This window comes from Mustela erminea, chromosome 11, assembly GCF_009829155.1.
Source record: "Mustela erminea isolate mMusErm1 chromosome 11, mMusErm1.Pri, whole genome shotgun sequence".
Classification (NCBI taxonomy): domain Eukaryota; kingdom Metazoa; phylum Chordata; class Mammalia; order Carnivora; family Mustelidae; genus Mustela; species Mustela erminea.
The window spans coordinates 84,218,744-84,239,773 of record NC_045624.1 but is presented as its reverse complement, the minus strand read 5'-3'; the positions used below and the strand labels follow the sequence as shown (position 1 = coordinate 84,239,773).

The 21,030-nt window shown below is 40.7% G+C and overlaps 1 protein-coding gene and 1 pseudogene across 8 annotated transcripts in view; both read right to left on the bottom strand.

Annotated features, from left to right (window-relative positions):
- The window catches only part of MAGI2 (membrane associated guanylate kinase, WW and PDZ domain containing 2), a 1,338,391-nt gene that overhangs the window by 185,679 nt on the left and 1,131,682 nt on the right, over nt 1-21,030 (bottom strand). For all 8 annotated transcript variants that reach the window (XM_032304940.1, XM_032304942.1, XM_032304941.1 and 5 more), the window contains one exon: nt 4,554-4,585. In XM_032304940.1, coding sequence (XP_032160831.1) covers nt 4,554-4,585 — 32 coding nt within the window. The remainder of the gene's footprint in view (nt 1-4,553; nt 4,586-21,030) is intronic.
- On the bottom strand, nt 4,667-6,168 carry LOC116569019 (annotated as a pseudogene).

Sequence of the window (21,030 nt, the reverse complement as noted above, 5' to 3'; positions counted from 1 at the left end):
CCAGCAAACTATGAAAGAAATGGGTCACTAACCTGCCTCTCAGTAAGACTGATACTACGGTCTGAATGTTTGAGTTCTCTCCCAAATTTATATGTTAAAATTCTAATGCCGAAGGTAATGGTACTAAGAGGGAAGGTCTTGAGGGGGAGCGATTAGGTCACAAGGGTGGAGTCCTCATGAATGGGCTGAGTGCCTTTATAATGCAGACTAAGAGTCTCGAAGACCCTTCTGCCAGCTAAGGTTCAGAGAAAAGACCCCTTTCAGCAAGTGGGCTCTCACCAGAGACTGAACCGGTCAGCACCTTGATCTTGGACTTCCAGCCTCCAGAACTTTGAGGAATTAATTGCTACTGTTTAGAAGCCATCCAGTCTATGGTACAGCAGTCTGAAAGGACTAAGACAATTGGCTTCACTTTCATTTCTTTTCTGCGTGGGCTACTGACCAAGATTTCACTTAAACAAAGTTTCTATACCTAATGAAGATGGAAAATTCCTAGGGAAGCTCAAGTCCCTCATATGAAACATAATCTGGAAAATGCAAAGAGGTCCAGCAGCTGTCAGCAGGAGACCCCAGGTCAACCCAATTAGTAACTCTGACGGGAGTGCTTTTCACAATAACACATTGAGGGGAATAACTGGCAAATTTGCTTAGAATTTTCACTAATGTTCTGCTCAGTGGCCCTTTTGCTCCCATTTAGTAAAAATCTGCCCCTCATAATTCATTTGATAGCAAAATTCATCTAGGAAGCCATTCTGGGTTTCTTTGGTCATCCACTCTCTGTGTCTTTGCTATGATGAGAAGACCCACATTTGTGGGTAAAGTCATATTCTTTTTCGATTTTTCATTCAAAGCGACTGGCTTTCGGCACTATGTGGATACACTGTGGCTGTGACTTTCTCCCTTCTGTTTCCAAACATAAGATTCTAACTTCTAAACAGTAAATGAATTAGATATGTGGACTGCGTAGCTGTAGAATCCCACTTGTCATACGCAGGCTTCAGCTGATATCTATTGCTTTCTCTCATCTTCTGCTGAGGGGGAGCTGATACCCACATAGGTCTTGCCAGTATATGTATTGTTCATGTGCAATCATTGGAGCAAACATGCTTCAGGTGAAATATTAGTATTTCTAAAAAACATTCGTAAAACTACAGAACAAATAATGCTTTGGGCACTGTTGGGAAGGTTACTGGGGCAGAGTGACAAATTCTACAATTCCTATAGCACGGAAACGGGGGAATTAGTCAAGAGTCCGGTTTATGCTTAGTAAAGCATTCACAACATCTTGCTGTGACATTCATCAACCCCTGAGTCACTCTGTCAGCCTTTCTTAAAAGACTGTAGAGCAGAAAATCACTGCACCCATGAAATTAGCGAAGAAGCAGACTTGCTCCCCACCCCGAGATTGAGTTATTTGTTGGCTTCGGCCCTGAAGACCACGGTGCAAACCACCTGCCCTGGGGTCAGAGGTTCCCCCTTGCTCACTGGGGCTGGTGTGCTGATCTGACAGCATCTTTTGCAGGGTGCACTCTGTTGACTTCTTACTTTCTTAGACAACGTGGTCTCTGGACTTATGTGTTCCAGCTGGAACACTCTACTCACTTGTTCCTCTCAACTTTCTTGGACACCCTAGATTCTGATCCTGTCCCATCGTCCAGGCCCTTGGGTCTCACTTGTTTCACCCAGTGTCTTCCTGATGTTGGCCTGTCTAGAGTTACGCTCCCGCCAGACATTTCCCTCTCAAAGGCTTCTGAATGGGCCTTGTACAGTCGCCATGGTGTCCAAGCCTAGGCATCTCACTAAGGTAAGGAAAAGTGGAAATGAGGTTGTTTTCAGTGTCTGGGAGAAACCTTATAGCTCTGCAGGCCTTGGTGAATGAATGAAAGAATGAATGCCTGACTGAATGAATGTAGAGTCACTGAACTGTCAGCGGACAGAGTGGACATGTAGTCCGCAACAGGACCTTGAACGATAAAACAGGAAAACCCAATCAGGATGGAACCACCTTCTCTTTGAGGGGGCACACTGCAAGTTGAGGGCTTGTGAATAAGGCAGTGCCCCACCTCCCACAAAGTACTCTGCTGAGAAACTGTTTGCTTTCTATTGAAGCTGGTGTAGTCTAAATGCACCCCCTCACTGTTTTAGGGCAGGGCTGGAATATGAAGAGGCATTTGGTTTGATTCTGTACTTGAAGAACGAACTTGGATCCCTTCCAGAGAGAGAGAAGGAGAACTCACTACAATTAGTATATAACTTGTTGCCAAGGAAATGACTATCTCAACGCAGATTAGCTTAAGATGTAGATGAGTAGGACAGAAGAGGGTTAGGAAGTCACACAGGACCAGGAGGAGGAGAGATCTTACTCGGGATAACATTTCCTCATCCTGACTACAGATGCTGTCAATTCTGAGAGGAAAGTGTCTATCAATCCATACACTGTATGTATATATTTATATATTTGTTTCGATGAATGCTTCGGTAAACTATGTTCATTTTATAGAGCCACTAATTTATTGAGGTTTTATGCATGGAGGGTTTGCTTTCTAGGATGACAGTACTTTATATTTTTGAGCTCAATATATTTTTAGAGGCACCGTTTTAAGCAACTTACATAGACTGAGACTCTTCATGATGGCCATATGAGTGGGGTAGTATCGCTGTTCCCCTTTTACAGACAGAGCTTGAGATACAGACAACTTAAGTGTCTAGTTGAAGGTCATACAGATACTAAGGAGAAGAAGCAAAGTTTGACCCTAGGCAGTATGCCTTCAGAGCCTGTGCCCCCAAACGTGTATCATACTGCTTCTCATTACAGTCCATAGTTTAAAGAGCTTCTGGCGGATACATGGAGGACATTACATTGACAGTCCTATATCCTCAGTCTAGAACCTGAAAGTCCAAGCCTTAGCTTTGGAAGGGACGTGTGGGTTCAGGATTAATTGTAATTTGAGTTCTATAAAACCTTTTTGGGAATTATTGACTCTGGATGTAATTACCATAATGACAGAAAATGCTGTAATTATGCCAAATGGCATAATTTGTGTAAATGTGGTACATATAAGGAAATCACTAAATTGCATAATTGTAGCACCATGATGAAGTTGCAAGGTTCCTTGTTAAATTAGATAAAGATGTGTATAACCACAGACGCAAAGATTAACTTTGGGGATAAAAGGAAGAAATTATTTGTATTTTGGCCAAGATAAAACAAATTTCATTTTAAACACTTTAAAACTACCTCTTTTCAAACCATGCACATCACTTAATGGTTTACTAAACCCACATGGGTCCAGTTTGCCCATCTGATCTTCTCTGTGGACCAGACGGGACAGTCCTCAAGGAGGACATGGTTGATGATGAGGTTCTGCAGCTCTGACAGATCAGTCCCTCATCTCCAGCTCCTGGTTTCCTTATGTCTCTTTCAGAGACACCTGGAGCTCAGGCATATGAGAGGGCTCAGGAGCACTTCACTTTCACCTTTTCAAACCATTATTTTATTTAATTAAGCCAGTTATGAACTTGAAAAGGATGCAAAATTATATTACCTCCCTTTGTAAAAACAGAAAATCAAGCAGTTAAATATTCCCTCTGTGAAAGAAACAGGAGAAGCCTAAGTTAAGCCGAGAATTCCCTACTCGCTGGCCAGACTTGGGGCCACTTTCATCCGAGCTGCTCAGTGTGAGAGGGAAGAAAAGATGTAGGTGCAAGAAGTGATTCCCTGTGTTTTGTTTTTGACTTGAATCACTTTGCTATAGTTCTCTTTTACTTGTGGGTTTTAGACATCCCTGGCAGGGCACGGTATTCTAGCCCACCTTGAAACAGGATCCCAGAAAACCAGTGTCAGTTCTGGGGACTTGGCCAGTAACTAGTTTCAATCTAATGGCAAGGAGAAATTACTTCTACTTGCAAAGTCTACTTGGCTAACCTAGCCACACAGAAAGATGATTAAAATCCATCAGCCTCCTATATCGGCATCACGATTCATGAGGGAACTACGCCCAGAGAGATTAGGTGACGGTGGAGATCACCAGCTTCTGAAGGAGGTTCAGAAGTTGAGTGATTGCCAGGTTTGGTGGAATATGTACGTCTCTACAATATTCACACACGCATTATTTAGCAAATACATCAAAAAGTGAATATAAACATATAAATATATACAAAGCTAAATTCCTTATGCACCAGATTTAATTTGTAGGTCCAGACCTCTAGGAACACAATTTGCATCTTGTCTGAAAATTCCATATTATGAAGACTACAGTTATTCCTGACAGGGGAAAACAAAAGGTTTCTAGAGTACTCCATATTGAATAGTGCTAATGCCCATTTTCTAAGTATATTAAAAAAACAGGAATAATTGCCTCTACAGGAATGGAAGACATGCTATTTTTGTATTTGTGGGACAAGTACAAGACAAAGGGACACAGGATTTGTGCTTTTGACATCACAGAATCTCAGAGGTAAAAGAGATTTTGCGGTCACCCAATTAACTCTTATTTACTGGGATTGCAATAATAACTAGAAATAAAGAAGGAAGCATAATAATTCCGACTTACAGGCTTTGGAGTTTTCCATGGAGAAAAGAAACCTGTAATAAAGAAAACAATATTTGAACTTTGAAAATATAACCTGCTACCACTTACGGGTGGCATGATATTCAGATGATTGCATTAATATTAATTCATTGCCTGACAAAATATGCTACATTTTTCTTCAAGGAGCCCAAATCATTTCACTAGAATTATGTTAATTATTCTAAGAACATGTCCTTATTCGATGGCTGAGGAGTCTGAGGCACAGAGAAGGTAAACTACGGCAAATGGTGAGCTGTGTTACAAGATCTCATACTGAGCCATCCTTAGGGATTTCTGAGTTCCGGCCATAGCTGGAGAACGGGGGAGGGTGGCAGGGTGGGAGGAGGGTAGAGGGAAGAGGGACAGAGAGAATATAGACAGAAATTAAATTCTTCAAGGTAAATAACTTTGATTAGTAAAAAATAATTCTGCTTTGTGTACAGCAGAATCGTTCTTTATCTGGTTAAAAAGCAATCAACAAGACTTCTGAGTCCTACAATTACTTTTTTTCCTTTTTTTTTTTTTTTAATTTGCATTTATTTTATGCAGGATTTACTCCTGGGCCACAAGTTTTTGTTTCTTCAGTCTTTTCTGGGTTATCTTTTTCTTCTCTGCAACCTCCTCTTCCGGTTTAGGAACAGGCTGCTCTTTTTCAGGAAGGATCATCTGGACTCAGCAGGGAGGGGCTCATCATGTCTGGTTAATGTGGCCTCGAGCCCTGTAAATTCCACACCACATCTGGGGGCTTTGTTCACGTGGATGTGCTCAATGACCAGAGAATCTACATCTATACCCTTCAGTTTAGCATTACTGTCTGCATTATTAAGCATGTGCAGTAAAAACTCAGTGCTCTTTCTGGCTCACCAACCCTGTGTCCAGCCCTGCCGTTCAGCCCGTTCAGCACACTTACCAACCTACACCTACCAACTCCACCAGTGTGGCCACGGAATGTCAAACCCTGCTTCTGCAAAGTGAAAGTCTTTCAGATCCTTGGTGGCTTTCCATATCTGCATACCCCTGATTCAGTGCTCTTTCTGGCTCACCAACCCTGTGTCCAGCCCTGCCGTTCAGCCCGTTAAGCACACTTACCAACCTACACCTACCAACTCCACCAGTGTGGCCATGGAATGTCAAACCCTGCTTCTGCAAAGTGAAAGTCTTTCAGATACTTGGTGGCTTTCCAGATCTGCATACCCCTGATGGTCTGGGCAGTTTCACATGTGTTTTTAAAAGTGAATATGGAGATCTGAACCTCTTGGTTTGCATGATTTTGTGAGGTTTTCTGGGCCAAGTGAATAGCGAACCATTTTCAGATATCACTTTGGGCTGCTTACAGAAGAGCTCATTAGTCTTAAATTTAAAAATAATGTCTGTACCTATATTATGAATCGGATTCTAGTATAAAAGCATAAATCTTTGGGGACTGATCTCCCATGGAGATCTTCTCTGAGCAGGTATCTGTTTATTATGCTAGTGCCAGGAATATTGTGCATGAAGAAGTAGCTCAAACTGCTTATTAATTGAATGACTCATATATCAACAAAGCCATGCTTTATTTTTTCCGATTTTACTGAGCAACATTTATGATCACAAATGGTATGCAAAGAAAAAACAAAAACCAGAAAAGAAAACAAAAATACCCCAAATGGTATGCAGATTGGACTGTCTCTGTTGTAATCCAAATGACCATTTAGATAATGAAAAGCAAAAGAGAGATTAATTCCTTTTCCTTTTTTCTTTTATTATTATCATCACATGGTATCATTTTTTTTTAAAGTAATAAAAACAAGCTTAAAAATAATGGTGGGGAAGGGAGAGAGACAGCTGACATGTACTGGCACTGGTAAGCCAAAACAGCAAATTTGCTCATGTTAATGTTAGTTGGTATCTGAAAAATGCCCAATAGAAGTGAAATATTAAAAATAAGTCACAGGGGCACCTGGGTGGCTCAGCGGGGTTAAAGCCTATGCCTTCGGCTCAGGTCATGATCCCAGGGTCCTGGGATCGAGCCCCACATCGGGTTCTCTGCTCACAGGGAGCCTGCTTCTTCCTCTCTCTCTGCCTGCCTCCCTGCCTACTTGTAATCTCTGTCAAATAAAATGAGTAAAATCTAAAAAAAAAAAGTCACATACTGTGTGTTTATCACGCTTAAAAACTGGGATCCTATAAAATGGTAATAGTTGAAAACTGTAGCCCATTTATAGGAAATACCTGCAGAAATTGGGACACCCAATTCTCTAGATGTTTAAGCAATCCTGCTCAGGCACAGCATAAAGACTAACTGGTCCCTCAATGCACGTTGTAAAGACCTGATGCTTCTTCATTTTATGCAAAGAGGGAAGGTACATAATCTATCAGGTTGCTCAGCTTTTTTTGGAACCCAGAGTTCAAGCAATGCTCAAGTGTAATAACCATCCTACCTAAGGAGATGAGAAGAATCAGCTCATCTTACGTATCCTGTAAGTTCCTATCTTTCCAACTAATGAAAAAATTCTGTTCGACATGTGGTTCAATTATAACTTAATTAGAAGGGTCTAATCCCATCTTATTTTGGAAGCAGCTGAGAGTGAAAGTTACAGATAAATACATTTGTCTCCTTGACTTACTTTGTAAAAATGCCAATAAAAACAAATTGACTGCTAAGTCTACAGTAAAAATTTAAAAAAATAAAATAAAAAATAAAATTGTAACCTATTGGCCAATTAACCATTAGTTTCAGTGAAGGATAAAATTTGTTGATGTGTGGAATTACCAGCAACAGGTCTTCTGCAAAAGATGTCATTTGTACAGTCGTACAATGTCAAAACATTCAATTATTTCCTCTGCTTTCTTTGCACCATCACCTTCTTCCTGGAGCGCTGGAATGGATTTTGAGTATTTACTGTTCTATTTTTCTAAGGTGATGGGAGTTTTTACACTTTGATACAAATGTATTAAAAATGGTCACTCTGGGGGCGCCTGGGTGGCTCAGTGGGTTAAGCCGCTGCCTTTGGCTCAGGTCATGATCTCAGGGTGCTGGGATCGAGTCCCGCATCGGGCTCTCTGCTCAGCAGGGAGCCTGCTTCCCTCTGTCTCTCTCTGTCTGCCTCTCCATCTACTTGTGATTTCTCTCTGTCAAATAAATAAATAAATAAAATCTTAAAAAAAAAATGGTCACTCTGTTACAGAGCTCTTGTCTCTGCGTGGGACATTATGCTAAAAGATGATTATTCCTCATCCGGAAAATGTGTAATCATCTGACCTCTCAGCAGTTCTGGTGTCAGAACTAAAATGGCATAAGAGGGCCACTGGTCAAGAGACAAGGAGACAGGGATGTTTACCATGACCACCTCTCATCTGAGGTACTTTGGCTCCCCATTCTTTTAAGGCTGTTTCATTTAGTCTGACCCCAGACCATTGGTGTGACCCAGGAGCCCTGTCCTGCTCCTATTATGGCAGTTTCTGGAGTATTTCTAACACTGAGTTGTGCCGCAGAGCCTTCAGTCTGAAGCCATCATTAGCCTTTCTAAGATACTGTCAAAAAGAGGCTGGTTGCTAGGCAGTAACTAATTTTGGGTAGTAAGAAATAGTATCAGAATAGATCTTCCCCAATAGAAATAACTTGTGTGGCCCTCTGTGTTTCTTTGGCAAATTATCAATTATGCTATAGACATTTAAATGAAGATAAATAGAAAACTCTTATCTTGGATATACTCGATTTGGTTTGATAAAGCCAGAAAGTCAAGTTTTCTAGATGATTAAAGTCCAACTTTCTGTTCAACTCCATTGGAAGAGCTACGGAAATGCTAGAATAGTGTGGACCAAGCTATTATATATTACAAATGTACAATATATATTTTTTTTTTTTGGTAGGATGGCTGCTCTTGGAAACCAAGTTTATCCTAATTAATGTTTATATAAAATAAACAAAAATAAAGGAAAAACTTTTAAATCCTTATTTCTGTAATTTTTCTTTTTCTGGAATCATTCTATTTGGAGACAGAAGCAAGTTAGGTTTGGTCTGCTCCAGTATGAGTTTTGGGTTTCCCACCACCACTCTCCATAGGGAAACAGAACAAGGCTCTAGATAACTTTTTCTTAATCTTTCAGAGCTGTGAACCTAATTCGTAGAAAAAAGAGTATTTCTTTAAAATGATAGTAACATCATCTTTATGTTTTAGTTTATTTCTGGCCTTTATTTCCCCTACTTCTACAGAAAGCAGTATATTATATTCCCTTTTGGGAATCAAATTTCTTTATAATGACCCATCTTTTCCATATTAATCATTTATTGGTATGTGTTTGTATATGCACAAATGGAAACATAATTATTTAATCCTTACTCTGAGGAACAAAGTAAAAGACCTTAAGGTATAGTTATAGGCTAACAAACCTTAAGTAGAGACCTAAAAGGGGGAAAAAAAAGAAAAAATGGGAAAATTTAGATATATTTACTATGAAGCTCAAAGTGTTATTAGATTTCTAAAATCTGTCTTCATTAGTCATAAAACTAAAATAAATTTTTCATTCTGCTCCTGAAAGCACAGTGAGATGGGCAGAGAAACAGAAGCCCAGCACAAAGAGCTTATATAAGAAATTTCAGTACTTGAAAACCAAAGACAACAGTGATTTCATATTGAAACTTGAACTGAATTCTACATATCAATAAATACAACTTTCAGTAAATTACAGGAAGATGGCTATCAGATAAGATACAATATGCTCAGTTAAATTGGAATTTCAGATAGAGAATGAATTTTTTTTAGTATAGTATGTGCTGTGTATTACATGAGATATATGTTATATAGGATATACTCATACAAAAAAAAATTGGGGGGCACCTGGGTGGCTCAATGGGTTAAGCCTCTGCCTTGGCTCAGGTCCTGATCTCAGGGTCCTGGGATTCAGCCTTGCATCTGGCTCGCTGCTCAGCAGGAAGCCTGCTTCCTCCCTCTCTCTCTTCCTGCCTCTCTACCTACTTGTGATCTCAGTCTGTCAAATGAATAAATAAAATCTTAAAAAAAAAATTCTGCTCTTCATCTGAAATTCAATTTAAATGGGAATTCTGTTTGAGAGAGATGCACATGGGAGTGGGGTGGGGAAGGGCGGAGAGAGAGAGAGACTGTCAAGCAGGCTCCACACCCAGTGTGGAACTTAATCTCACAATCCTGAGATCACGACCTTATCAAGGTCAGACCCTTAATGGACTGAGCCACCCAGGCACCCCTGGAATTCTGTATTTTTTATTTGCTAAATCTGAACACCTTATCAGAACATTTAAAAACAAAAACACAATCGTAATATCTACTGCAGGTAATACCCCATTCAATGAAGCAAGAGACCCAGAAATTATTTAATATTTCCTTTTCCTGCACCCCTTTCAATGTTTTGTTGTTAGGACTTTTGCTTTAGAGGAACAGCAGAACATTCCGTTTGCTATGCAGATTATTGGCTTCTGTTGGTTGTCTGTCCATCATCAGCCTTGACAGAGGCCTTCCCTCATGGCATGCAGAACTCTGTGGCCAGTGTGAGCATCACAAAGAGCCATTTTCCGATTGCTTGGCGACTGGTTGGCAACATTGCCTGTTCTCAAGAGGAAGGTTCCACAAAGCGGCTCTTTTCAAAACTTACTTCTGACACATGATACCCAGAATGAATAACTATCAATATAGTCACAGTAGTTCTGAAGGAGAGCCCTGTTCTAGTGTGCATTTGTAAGTGGTTGGGTAAGATTTTTTATTTTATTTATTTTCACACAGCAACAACATGATGAAATTTTAAAATCACCCCACTTTGAATAAGAGATCAAAACACAACGAAGAGTGACTTAGATCAGAGAGTTCCATGATGGTATCTTCAATTTGGAATAATGCCAAGGCAATTTTTTCCCCCAGATTTCTAGAAATTTCCCCAAACAGAACTAAATCTTTCAATATGCCTCTATAGTCCATTTGATAGACTGAACTTTCATTTGCAGAATGTGAAATGGGTTCCCCTTCAACTGAAGTACTTTGTGCAACATATGACTCTGGTTTTGAAGATTATCATTGCAGTTTCATGTATTTTATAGGGAATTCTGCAGTTACTAAAAATGATAGAGATGCAGGGGAAATGTTTTATATTTCTCTTTTTCTTTAAGCAATAGAAAAGAAGTAGGAGGCACTTTGAAATAAAAACCTGTTTCACTGCAGATGTCCCGCCCTGGTTTATTAAGAGCTGTGTTCTGTTTTGCTTAAAAAAGAAGGAAGGTACAACAGTGTGAACGTACTTAGCACTACTGAACCTGTCCCCTTACATGTGACTAACGTGACCCATTTTATGTCTATTTCACCGTTATTTAAAAAAAAGAAAAGAAAAGAAAAAAAAGCCATAGAAGAGGGAAGAGAAGAAAAGCAGAAGTATGTGCATATCGCCTGAGTGTGAGAGAGGATAAAAGAGTAAGAAAGAGAATTTCTTTTTCACAGTTCCTGTGGTGTCCTGCTGGAGGACAGGAAACTCACCTGGACCCCCACACAGACCCTTCTACCTCTAAAGTTATCCTTTCTCACAAAGGATTAGAGGCAATAAAGGACACTCATGTTCTTACTACATTTCTGAAAATATTTCAAGGACTGTTAGAAAGTCTTCCAAAAGAGGTAATCATTTTTTGGAAGTTTCCCAAAGGGGGAAAAATGCCCCAGGGTTTTTAGAATCTCCTGTTAGGGTTAATTTGAGGGAGAAAAATACCACTAATAAAGTTAATCTTTAATTTAAGGATCCTCTCATTATCCCCGCAGTCTGGCAAATTTTCCGTAAAAAATTCAGCCTTTGGTACATGTGAGCCAGCAGGGTAAAGGACTAATTTCCATTAAAAGTAGTTCAGTGTTATTCACTTTCTTCCTGGGTTTTAACTGATTCACGTATGTCTTACTAAAATTCGTTAAATGAGTTAAACTCTGCAGTTCCTTTAGATAATCTGTTGAAGCTTTCGAAGTCAGAAAGGGGCATTTTTTTCTTAATGAAAGTGACTTGGGCCAAAAACTTCCCCCCACCTTTCCTTTACACAAGTATGGAAGGTACACTCTGCTGGTGGTACCCAGACCTCCTGTCACCAACTTTTAGCCGAGCACAATACTCCGTTTACAGAGAAGAACCCAAATTGGTCGTCATCTTTGGCCAGAATCTGTTTTATGTGGTAAGCTGAGGCTCACTCTACAAGGCTTTAAAAAAGGATCCTTTCTGCATCTTTTAAATGAAAGTGTTTTCCTCACAAACACCATGAAGCTGTTTTCGAACAGCATTTTCCCCCCTGGCTTTGTTCCTTATGGAGAGAGCAGTCTGACCATTTGAAGTAATCCCAATGAGTATCTAGAAAGGATAAGTCTGCACATGTTGTCTTCTGATAAACTCTGCTACATAAAGAATGTGTTCAGAATAAAGCAGGCCAGGTGAATAGCCTCGAACAGGAATAAAGGCCTGCAGGGAAAGAGGAAGAACTGTGTCAGGGAGGCTAAGACTCAGAGTGGGGTGAGCTTGCAGAACATATTAAAAACTACAAAGGGTTTTTTTTTTTTTTTTTTAAATGTTCTGAACAGAACCAAGAGCGGTGAAGAGATAAACTGCTGTAAACAGTTGGCAAAGAAAATGCGAAAGGGTAGCAATACTCACAAATAGAAAGTTTCAATTCTGAGAGTAATAATTTTTTAAAAACGATGAATATATAGCAACGCGTATTTTATTTTTTTTTGAGAAACCTGTCTAGAAACATCTTGAAGTAGTTTCAGAAAGATTAAATGTCTGTTTTACTATACGTCAACATTAAATATTTATTGAGCTGTGGTGTCTCACAAGCACCATAAATTCAACATAGTGAAAGTGGAACCCTTGATCGTTTCCCCCAAATCTTCTCTTCTGTGTTCCTCATTTTGGTAAATTTTCACTTGCCCTCCCGAGTTTTAAAGACAGGGGCCTGAAAGTCATTCTTTTTTTTTTTTTTTTTTTTTTTTAGATTTTATGTATTTATTTGACAGAGAGAAATCACAAGTAGATGGAGAGGTAGGCAGAGAGAGAGAGAGGGAAGCAGGCTCCCTGCTGAGCAGAAAGCCCGATGCGGGACTCGATCCCAGGACCCTGAGATCATGACCTGAGCCAAAGGCAGCGGCTTAACCCACTGAGCCACCCAGGCGCCCCTGAAAGTCATTCTTAATGTCTCCCTCTCACCTGAACCCAAACTCTCAAAGGCACCTCATACTCATTGCACTATACTCCATTCCTTATCACCAAATCTGATTTCAACTCCCAAATCTATTTCAGGTGCACTTCTTTCCATGTTCACAGCCACCGCTGTAATCCATACTTACCATCATCTACTGCCTGAATCAAAGCAACAACAAATTTGTTGTCATCACAGAATCTGATTATGCTTAAAATCCCTCAGTGGATTTCCCCCTGAATTTAGGATAAAACACAAAACCTATTAGTAGGTCTCCCCTTACTATTCCCCAGAGGCCTCATGGGTCACTCCTCTTCACTCACGGGATTTCCTTGAATAAGTCAGACTTTTCTAACCACAGGGACTTTGCACAGGCTCCTTCATTTGCCCACCTTTTCTCACCCTCCACACAGCTACCTCTAACTCTCCTTAGGTGTCAGCTTAAACACCCTTAAATACCTCCTCCTCACAGAAGATGTCCCTGACTTTTTATTTTATTTTTTTTTAAGATTTATTTATTTATTTGAGAGACAGAGAGAATGAATGAGCAGGGGGAAGGGTAGAAGAAGAAGAAGGAGAGAGAATCCTCAAGCAGACTCCCTGCTGAGCACAGACCCTGATGCGGGGCTTGATCCCAGGACCCCAAGATCATGACCTAAGCCAGAGTCAGACACTTAACCAATGGAGCCACCCAAGTGCCCCCTGACCTTTTATTTTTAAATCAAAGCTATTATAGTTTTTCTTTCTTTTTTTTTTCCTTATAAAAAAAAAGCCTTAAAAAAAGATTTTTAAAAATCTTTTAAAAAAGATTTTATTTATTTATTTGACAGAGAGAGAGAGAGATCACAAGTAGGCAGAGAGGCAGGCAGAGAGGGGGAAGCAGGCTCCCTCCTGAGCAGAGAGCCCGATGCAGAGCTCCATCCCAGGACCCTGAGATCATGACCCAACTGAAGGCAGAGGCTTAACCCACTGAGCCACCCAGGTGCCCTCTATTATAATTTTTCATTGCATACTGTAGTTTTCCCATATTTATGAAATTGTATTCATGTAATTATATTTATGGAATTATTAGTTTAATGCCCATCTCCCCAACTAGAGTATAAATTCCATTAGGGGTGGGATAAAATTTATTTTGTTCACAATGTGTCCCTAGTATTTTATACAATACCTGACACATAGTAGATACTTCAATAGACACATCTGAATGAACTGATCACAGTAGTGAAGGGTGTGTGAGGAGGGAGAAAGAAAGAGACAGAGTTTTAAGATACACAGGAAAATGAATGAGGCATGGAGATTTGTGGGGGATGGAGGATGATATAAAGGAGGAGATGAAATCTACTATGACTTGTAGCTTCAGAACCTGGATAGATGATGGTGTCATTAGCTAAAGTTCAGGAAAAGAGGCTTCTGGGAGTGGGGTATACTGCAATGAGTATGAGGTGCCTTTGAGAGTTTGGGTTCAGGTGAAGAAGTTGTGGATGGTGGGCTCTGTTGTCTGGTGATTCGTAGAAGGCTCAGAATAAGAGACATAATGTATCGGGTTAAACTTAAAATATTGTGCAGCATGAATGGAATCTCCTTAGGGTATGGAGAAGAATCAATCAAGTACCTGGGAAGTAATAGAGAGCCAAGAAAAGAGAAAGTTTCAAGACATAATAAATAGAAATACTCCTAAAACAAGGTTTTAAGTGGACCACCGAATAGGAGGGTCACTGGTGTCCTCTGCCGAAGCAATTTAATTCCTACGAGAGGGGCAGAAATCAGATTTCAGTGCATTTGAATGAATGGGAAGGAAGGAAGTGGAACAGGAAACGGCTATGGGGTTGAAGGGATAATGTCACGGTGGTCTCACCCCCACTCCCATCAGAGGAAGATTTGGGGAAAGCATGCTTCCACTCAGATGAGAAGGTATCTGAACGGAGATAGTCTAAAGACTCAGGAGGAAAGGGGCTAATTGGTGAAATTATTTCACGAGGAGAGACGATGGGATCTAGAGAACAGGAGGAGGAATTGACCTTGATAGAGAAGCTTCCAAGCCCTCATCAAGAGGCTGGAGCAGATCGTGTGTGTGCATGTGTCTGTGCACATGTGTATACGTATGTGTGCCTGTGAAATTCCCCAGGGTCTATCCTGTGGGGTTGGGAGTGCTCGGTCAGTGCAGGGGGTAGAGGAGGCAGGGGAAGGGACTGGATGGGAGAATTCACAGCAGCTGAACGTGGCAAAATCAATGAAGGGTTTGTAGGGGTTCTGGTCATGCAGGTAGATTGGAGGATAGAACAAAAATACCTGTGTTAAGGGGATGAGGCAAAGACATAAAGAGAAAAACAATTCTGAGGCAGTAGAGCAGAGAAGTTATGCACACATGACATGGGATAAAATGGACTTGGGTTCCAGACCCAGCTCCGTCTCTCACTAGTAATGTCATCTCCTGTGTACACAGAACAGCATCTGCCACCAGGATGGACTCCTGGGCTGTGAGTGAGACCCTGGGTCTGCTCAGTGGCTCACAGTGGAGTGAATGTGAGCAATCCCCTAACCTCTCTACAGCCCCGGTTTCTTATCAGCAGCAAAGTAAAGATAATAACAGGTATTATTTTAGTGAGAACTTCATAATGCACTTTAGATTTTATCGATATAAAATGCTGCACAGTTCCATTTAGTGCTTTTGATGCATTTTAAATTCTTTTTCTACAAATTAGAGGTCCGTCTTTCAGAAAGGTGTTTAACAATTTATTGTAACAACAGGTGCATATTAATTTCTTAGTTATTTTAGGCTTTTTGCTCTTTTAAGCTTCCTTTTAAGTTTTTTTAAGCCATCTTTTGCTCTGTGGAGTATGGCTTGCTTTGATTTGCATCAAAAAGTTTTTTTTGTTTGTTTTTGTTTTTTTTTTTGCCTTAAAGCAAACCATTGTTCTCATCCCATTAGTTTTCCCTCAAGGTCCAACTGGTCTTGGCTAGAGGAGTAAGGTAGCTCACACTGATCTCACTCAATAGTCCTTATACTCCAGTATAAACTATACCTTCAGTTTGTAATGGTTACATTATAATTATTCCTTTATGAATTGTTTCTAGCTTTGCATTTTCCTGTAACTATCTATACAATGGTTACTTAGACTTAACCAATAAACTTTTTAATGCTCATCACAATTCATTTTATTCCACTATTTCTCCATTTTTGGATTTTGAATTTTGGTCCTCTGTTAGCATATACCCTCAAATTTTTCAGAAACCACATACTTGATGTCATAGTTAAAACAGTGGTCTCTTCAATGGGTCTGTACCTTAACCCTTGAGACCTGTGTATCTATTACTTCACACAGCAAGAAACAAAGACCTTGAGGCTGGGAGAGTATCTTGGATTATCTGGGTGGGCCCAATCCAATCACCTAAGTCCTTAAAAATGGAGAACCTCCCTGGCTGCAGATGGAGAGAGATGGTGGGGTGAGTAGGGCTCAACCTGCCTGTGGCTTTGAAGACAGGAAAAAGGCCACTGGCCGTGGAATACAGGAAGCCTTTAGAAACTGAAACTGGAGAAGACAAGGAAATGTATTTCCCCCTAGAGATCCCAGAAAGAATGCTTCCATGTTGATTTTAACCCAGTGAGACACGTGTTGGGTTTCTGAGCTATGGCACTATCAGACAGTAAATCTATGTTGCTTTAAGCCACTAAGTTGGCAGTCATTTACTGTAGCAGCAAATAGAAACCCTAAATACAAGGCGCCTGGGTGGCTCAGTTGTTAAGTGTCTGCCTTCCGCTCAGGTCATGATCCCAGGGTTCTGGGACTGAGCCCTGCATCAGGCTCTCTGCTCAGTGGGAAGCCTGCTTCTCCCTCTCCCACTCCCCCTGCTCCAGTTCCCTCTCTCACTGCTGTGTCTCCCTCTGAAAATAAATACATTTAAAAATCTTAAAAAAAAAAAAGGAACCCTAAATATGTAGCATCTTTTCTAAGCACTTCCTAGTTTCATTAATGAATTTTGATGCCACAATTTCTTTCTTTCAAACTCTGGGATTTTTTCCTATTGTTCTCTGACATTTAGTAATGCTGAGGACAGTCCTGGATCCACTCAATTTTTTTTTATTTGCAATCAACTTTTCATTTTCTTATATGCATAACTATAACATTTTCTTTATCCTTTTAAATTCTCCATGAATTATTAGAATATACTTAGGTGCGATTTGTTTTAATTCATCCTGGAACATAGGGACCGCATTTGCTTCAGGTTTTCTCTTTTAAGTCTTTCTCCTCCAGATTTGGTTAACTGGGGGCTTTATAGAAATGTGAGCTCTCAGACCCCAGACCCAGTGAAACAGATCTGTAATTTGACCACCCCGGTGATTCACACGCACATGTAAATCAAAGATATTCTAGCAGTAGATTTGATCTTGACCATTTCATTTTTTCAGTATCTCTTTCTTTGTCCGTGAACATGTATCAGAAGTAGGTCCTGCCCCTCCCTTTCTTCCAAGGGGTTATAAGCAAAGCCCTTGGTTCACACTTCATTTCCTTTCCCCCTTCTCTGGTAAGTCTGACAAAGGTAGAGTTGGCCTTGGATCCAAGACTCCATGTCAAGACCAGTGTAGCTGGTAACAATGTGGCGATTGGGACTGCAGTCCAGAGGCAACACAGCTGGAGACCTGCCCAGTATCTGGAGACTTCCTCCTGTTGGTCTCTACATCACTGATTACTTGCAGGACCAGTTTCACTATTTACTAACTCAAATCAACGTTTTAGTATTCAGAGGTAATTCTAAGCTCCCAGATTTGTTTATCATGGCTTTTTCACTCGGTCAAGCATTACTCTGCTTGATTTTTTCCAGTTCAGCCTGCTCTGCCCGTTTCTGTTGTTTTTTAAAATGCTACATCTTCTAGCACCTGAGGATTCCAAGCCCGTTTTCTCAATTTCTTCTGTTTTCCGCAGTAAATCTGTTTCTGTGTCATGCTGTTCCTCTTAATCTTTAAGGCTAATTATAATGATCCCTTTCTTACATGCTTAACTATTTTGTTATAGCCCCATGCTGACTTTTAGAAATTCCATTCATTGAAAAAGGGAAGATTTATCCAGATGCAGGCTCATGAACTCCATTATGCCCATGGGAGTGACTGTGTGACACGACACCTGCTTTGGATCTCCCACAACAGTGAACACACGCACAGTGCGCAGCCAGACTTCCATCGGCGACTGTGTCCTATAGCTCTGTTGGACCGTAGGGCACGATTTCCTGATTTTATTTGCTTATTTTAGGGAGAAACACTTGTGTTGTCAAAAAATCTCTATGGTAGATAGATCTATCATAAAATTAAAAAAAAAATCTCTATCTATGGTAGAGAGATGGTCTCTATCTACCACCCCCAGGCCCCGTCTAGCTCTGCCTCCCTCCAGGGTGCTGTGTAATAGTGCCACCTGCCCCAGGCAATGATGTGTCACTCTTTTCTCTACTTTCTGTAATGCTGTGCTTTGGGATTTGGGATTTCAGAATTGGTTAAAAGAGAGTAGTGGGAGAAAGAAAGAAAGGGATTGCTCAGTGGGGAGGAGGTTTATTTACTTATTTTTAAGTATTTTTAAATATTTTATTTATCTATTTGTCAGAGATAGACAGAAAGAGCACCAGCAGGGGGGAGGGGCAGAGGGAGAAGCAATCTCTCCACTGAACAGAGCGCCCAACGTTGGACTCGATCCCAGGATCCTGGGATCATGACCAGAGCCCAGGGCAGATGCTTAACGGACTGAGCCACCCCGGCATCCTGGGTGGGGAGGGTGTTTAAACACAACTGTCCCTGCCTTATAAAGCAATACCTAAGCAGTCTTATCATTGCTAGAATCTGTGAATCTTGACATTTTCTGTATCTTTTTAGTCCTTTACTGGGATGCTGGGAGAAACACACAGATGTTTTTGACCTGATGTCATTTTAAATAGAACTTCCTAACAGCATTAGTCTGTTAATGTAAAGAGCAATTTTATCTCTTATTTATGTCATATATACATAATATACACACTGTTTATGAACGAAGGTCTGATATATAGGCAGAACCACCATTTGCTTATTTCCTGTCTTGACTAACTTAACCAGTTAAGGCTTGAAATAAATCTTCATTTTAAGGTACTGGCATCCCGGATTAGCAGCACTTAGGCACACAGCTGGTGAAGATAAAGAACAAATGTCATTATAGGATTGCCCTAGAATGTATTTTTCAATCAAAATCACAGACCAGAGATAAAAATAAATTTGCTCTGTGGTGGGTATTCTTGGTGCAATAGAGTTTGTTTTTTTTCTCACCCCCCCCCCCTTTTTATCCTTTAGATTCTCCTGTGGGACTCCCCACAGAGAAAGGGAAGATGGTTCTAACACATCCCACCATGGAGCCGAGAGTCACAGCCCGTATCTCAGTACATGAGTCATCAGGAAGAACTTCACCGACAACACATCAATGTTTTACATAAAGTGAAGACCAAAGATGCTGCTTTGGTTTGCGTTCTCTCAAAAGCAGACCCTGACTTGAGTGGTCTAGGAAGCATGAATGAAGAAGGGAGTGAATCAGAGAAGTGAAACACACTAATGAGAAGCTAATCACTGTGTGGCCCCCAGACCCCGTCCCTCTGAGGATCTTCTGAGAAACCGTAGGGAACACACATCAGAACCTTCAGACTGCGGGGTGGCAAGGCCTGGGCGTTTATCCTCTAACTCTTTGTGCCCTGGTGGGGGATAAGGATTGCTCTTAATTCTCCCATGTTTCTGGGCTGTCCCTGAATAAGGCTGAGGAAGCACCTGCAGGGCCAGAGGAAGTTCTCAGAGGATAAGATACTCCGGTGTGGGGGCGCCTGGGCAGCTTGGTGGGTTAAAGCCTCTGCCTTCGGCTCAGGTCATGGTCTCAGGGTTCTGGGATCAAGCCCCACTTTGGCCTCTCTGCTCAGTGGGAAGTCTGCTTCCTCCTCTCTCCCTGCCTGCCTCTCTGACTACTTGCAAATCTTTGTCTATCAAATAAATAAATTTAATTAAAAAAAAAAAAAAGAGAGACTCTGGTGTGTGAGGCAGGACTCTGGGGGTTTGCTGGGAAGCTCCACAGCTGCCTATCATCAGGTGACTGGACAAGATACAAAGTAGCAGATCTTTTAGAAAAAAACAAGCAAACTATATCTGTGGCTGGAGGAAAACCTACAGAAGTATGCACTTAGAGTGATAATTTTGGGGAATGAAGGATGTACATCGTGTTAAAGTGGGGATGGCAAATGAGTTTTGACTCTCATGCCAGCTTTGATCCACTGACTGCCTGGAGTGCTGTGTCGAGGACGAATCTCAAAAGGCTGAGTAGGAAATGGCATCTTTATCATTTAGCATCCCAGACATGGAACTGAGAGGACAGAAGGGTGGCGTGGGGACCATGTATTTGCCACTCTGCTTTAAAGTGGAGACTGTTTTTTTTTTAATCATTGTAAGTGCTGAGTGAGATATCTTTAATGAAATACAATAAATTCTTCCACAGATTTGACCTTTCCAAATGCACAGCATGTGAAGTGTCTTCAGTTAATGGGAGAATTCTCCAATTAATGTTACGAATGAGACAGGGATAAACTTCAAAGGCACAGCAGTTACAGCAGGTATTAGGTTTGTCATTTTGCTACATGTTTCAAGTAAACATGCTAATTTATTTTCTCAGATATATAGAAAATGAAATGGGGTCATGGTATTAACGAGAAAATATAAGAGGGATCATAGACAGACAGTGCTCAGTGGGGTCAGTGCCTACTCAGTGTTAGACAAGTGTAGCTCATTTTGGCGGTTGGAGGGTGGCGCGCACATTTAAGTTCTACTCTCTTAGCAAATTCGAATTACGCAATTCAGTGTTAACAACTATGAATATGTTAATTAACTAGATGGCAGGGATCCTTTCCCTGTGTGTATCAAATCACAATGAACAATTCTATTTGTCAATTATACTTCAATAAAACTGAAAAAAAAAAAGGCCTTGGAGGAAGAAAATTGTCATTAAATTCAAGTGGGGAGAAAACTAATTCATCTGTCATAATGCCTTAATGAGGAAAATATTGCCATTTACCTTGGGACATGATTTTAACTGCTGAGTCCAACAATAAGTACAATATCAAATCTCAACTTGTACCACTGTAATTCAAACTGATTTCAAGTCTTGTGGTTATTACTTCCTAAATATTCCTCCATTCTCATCTCCAATAATGCACCTGAGTCCAAACCACCATCAGGCTCTGCCTGCACCCCTATAGCCAATCAACCTCTTTCCATCTGTTCCTTCACTCCGTGGTCACAGAAAT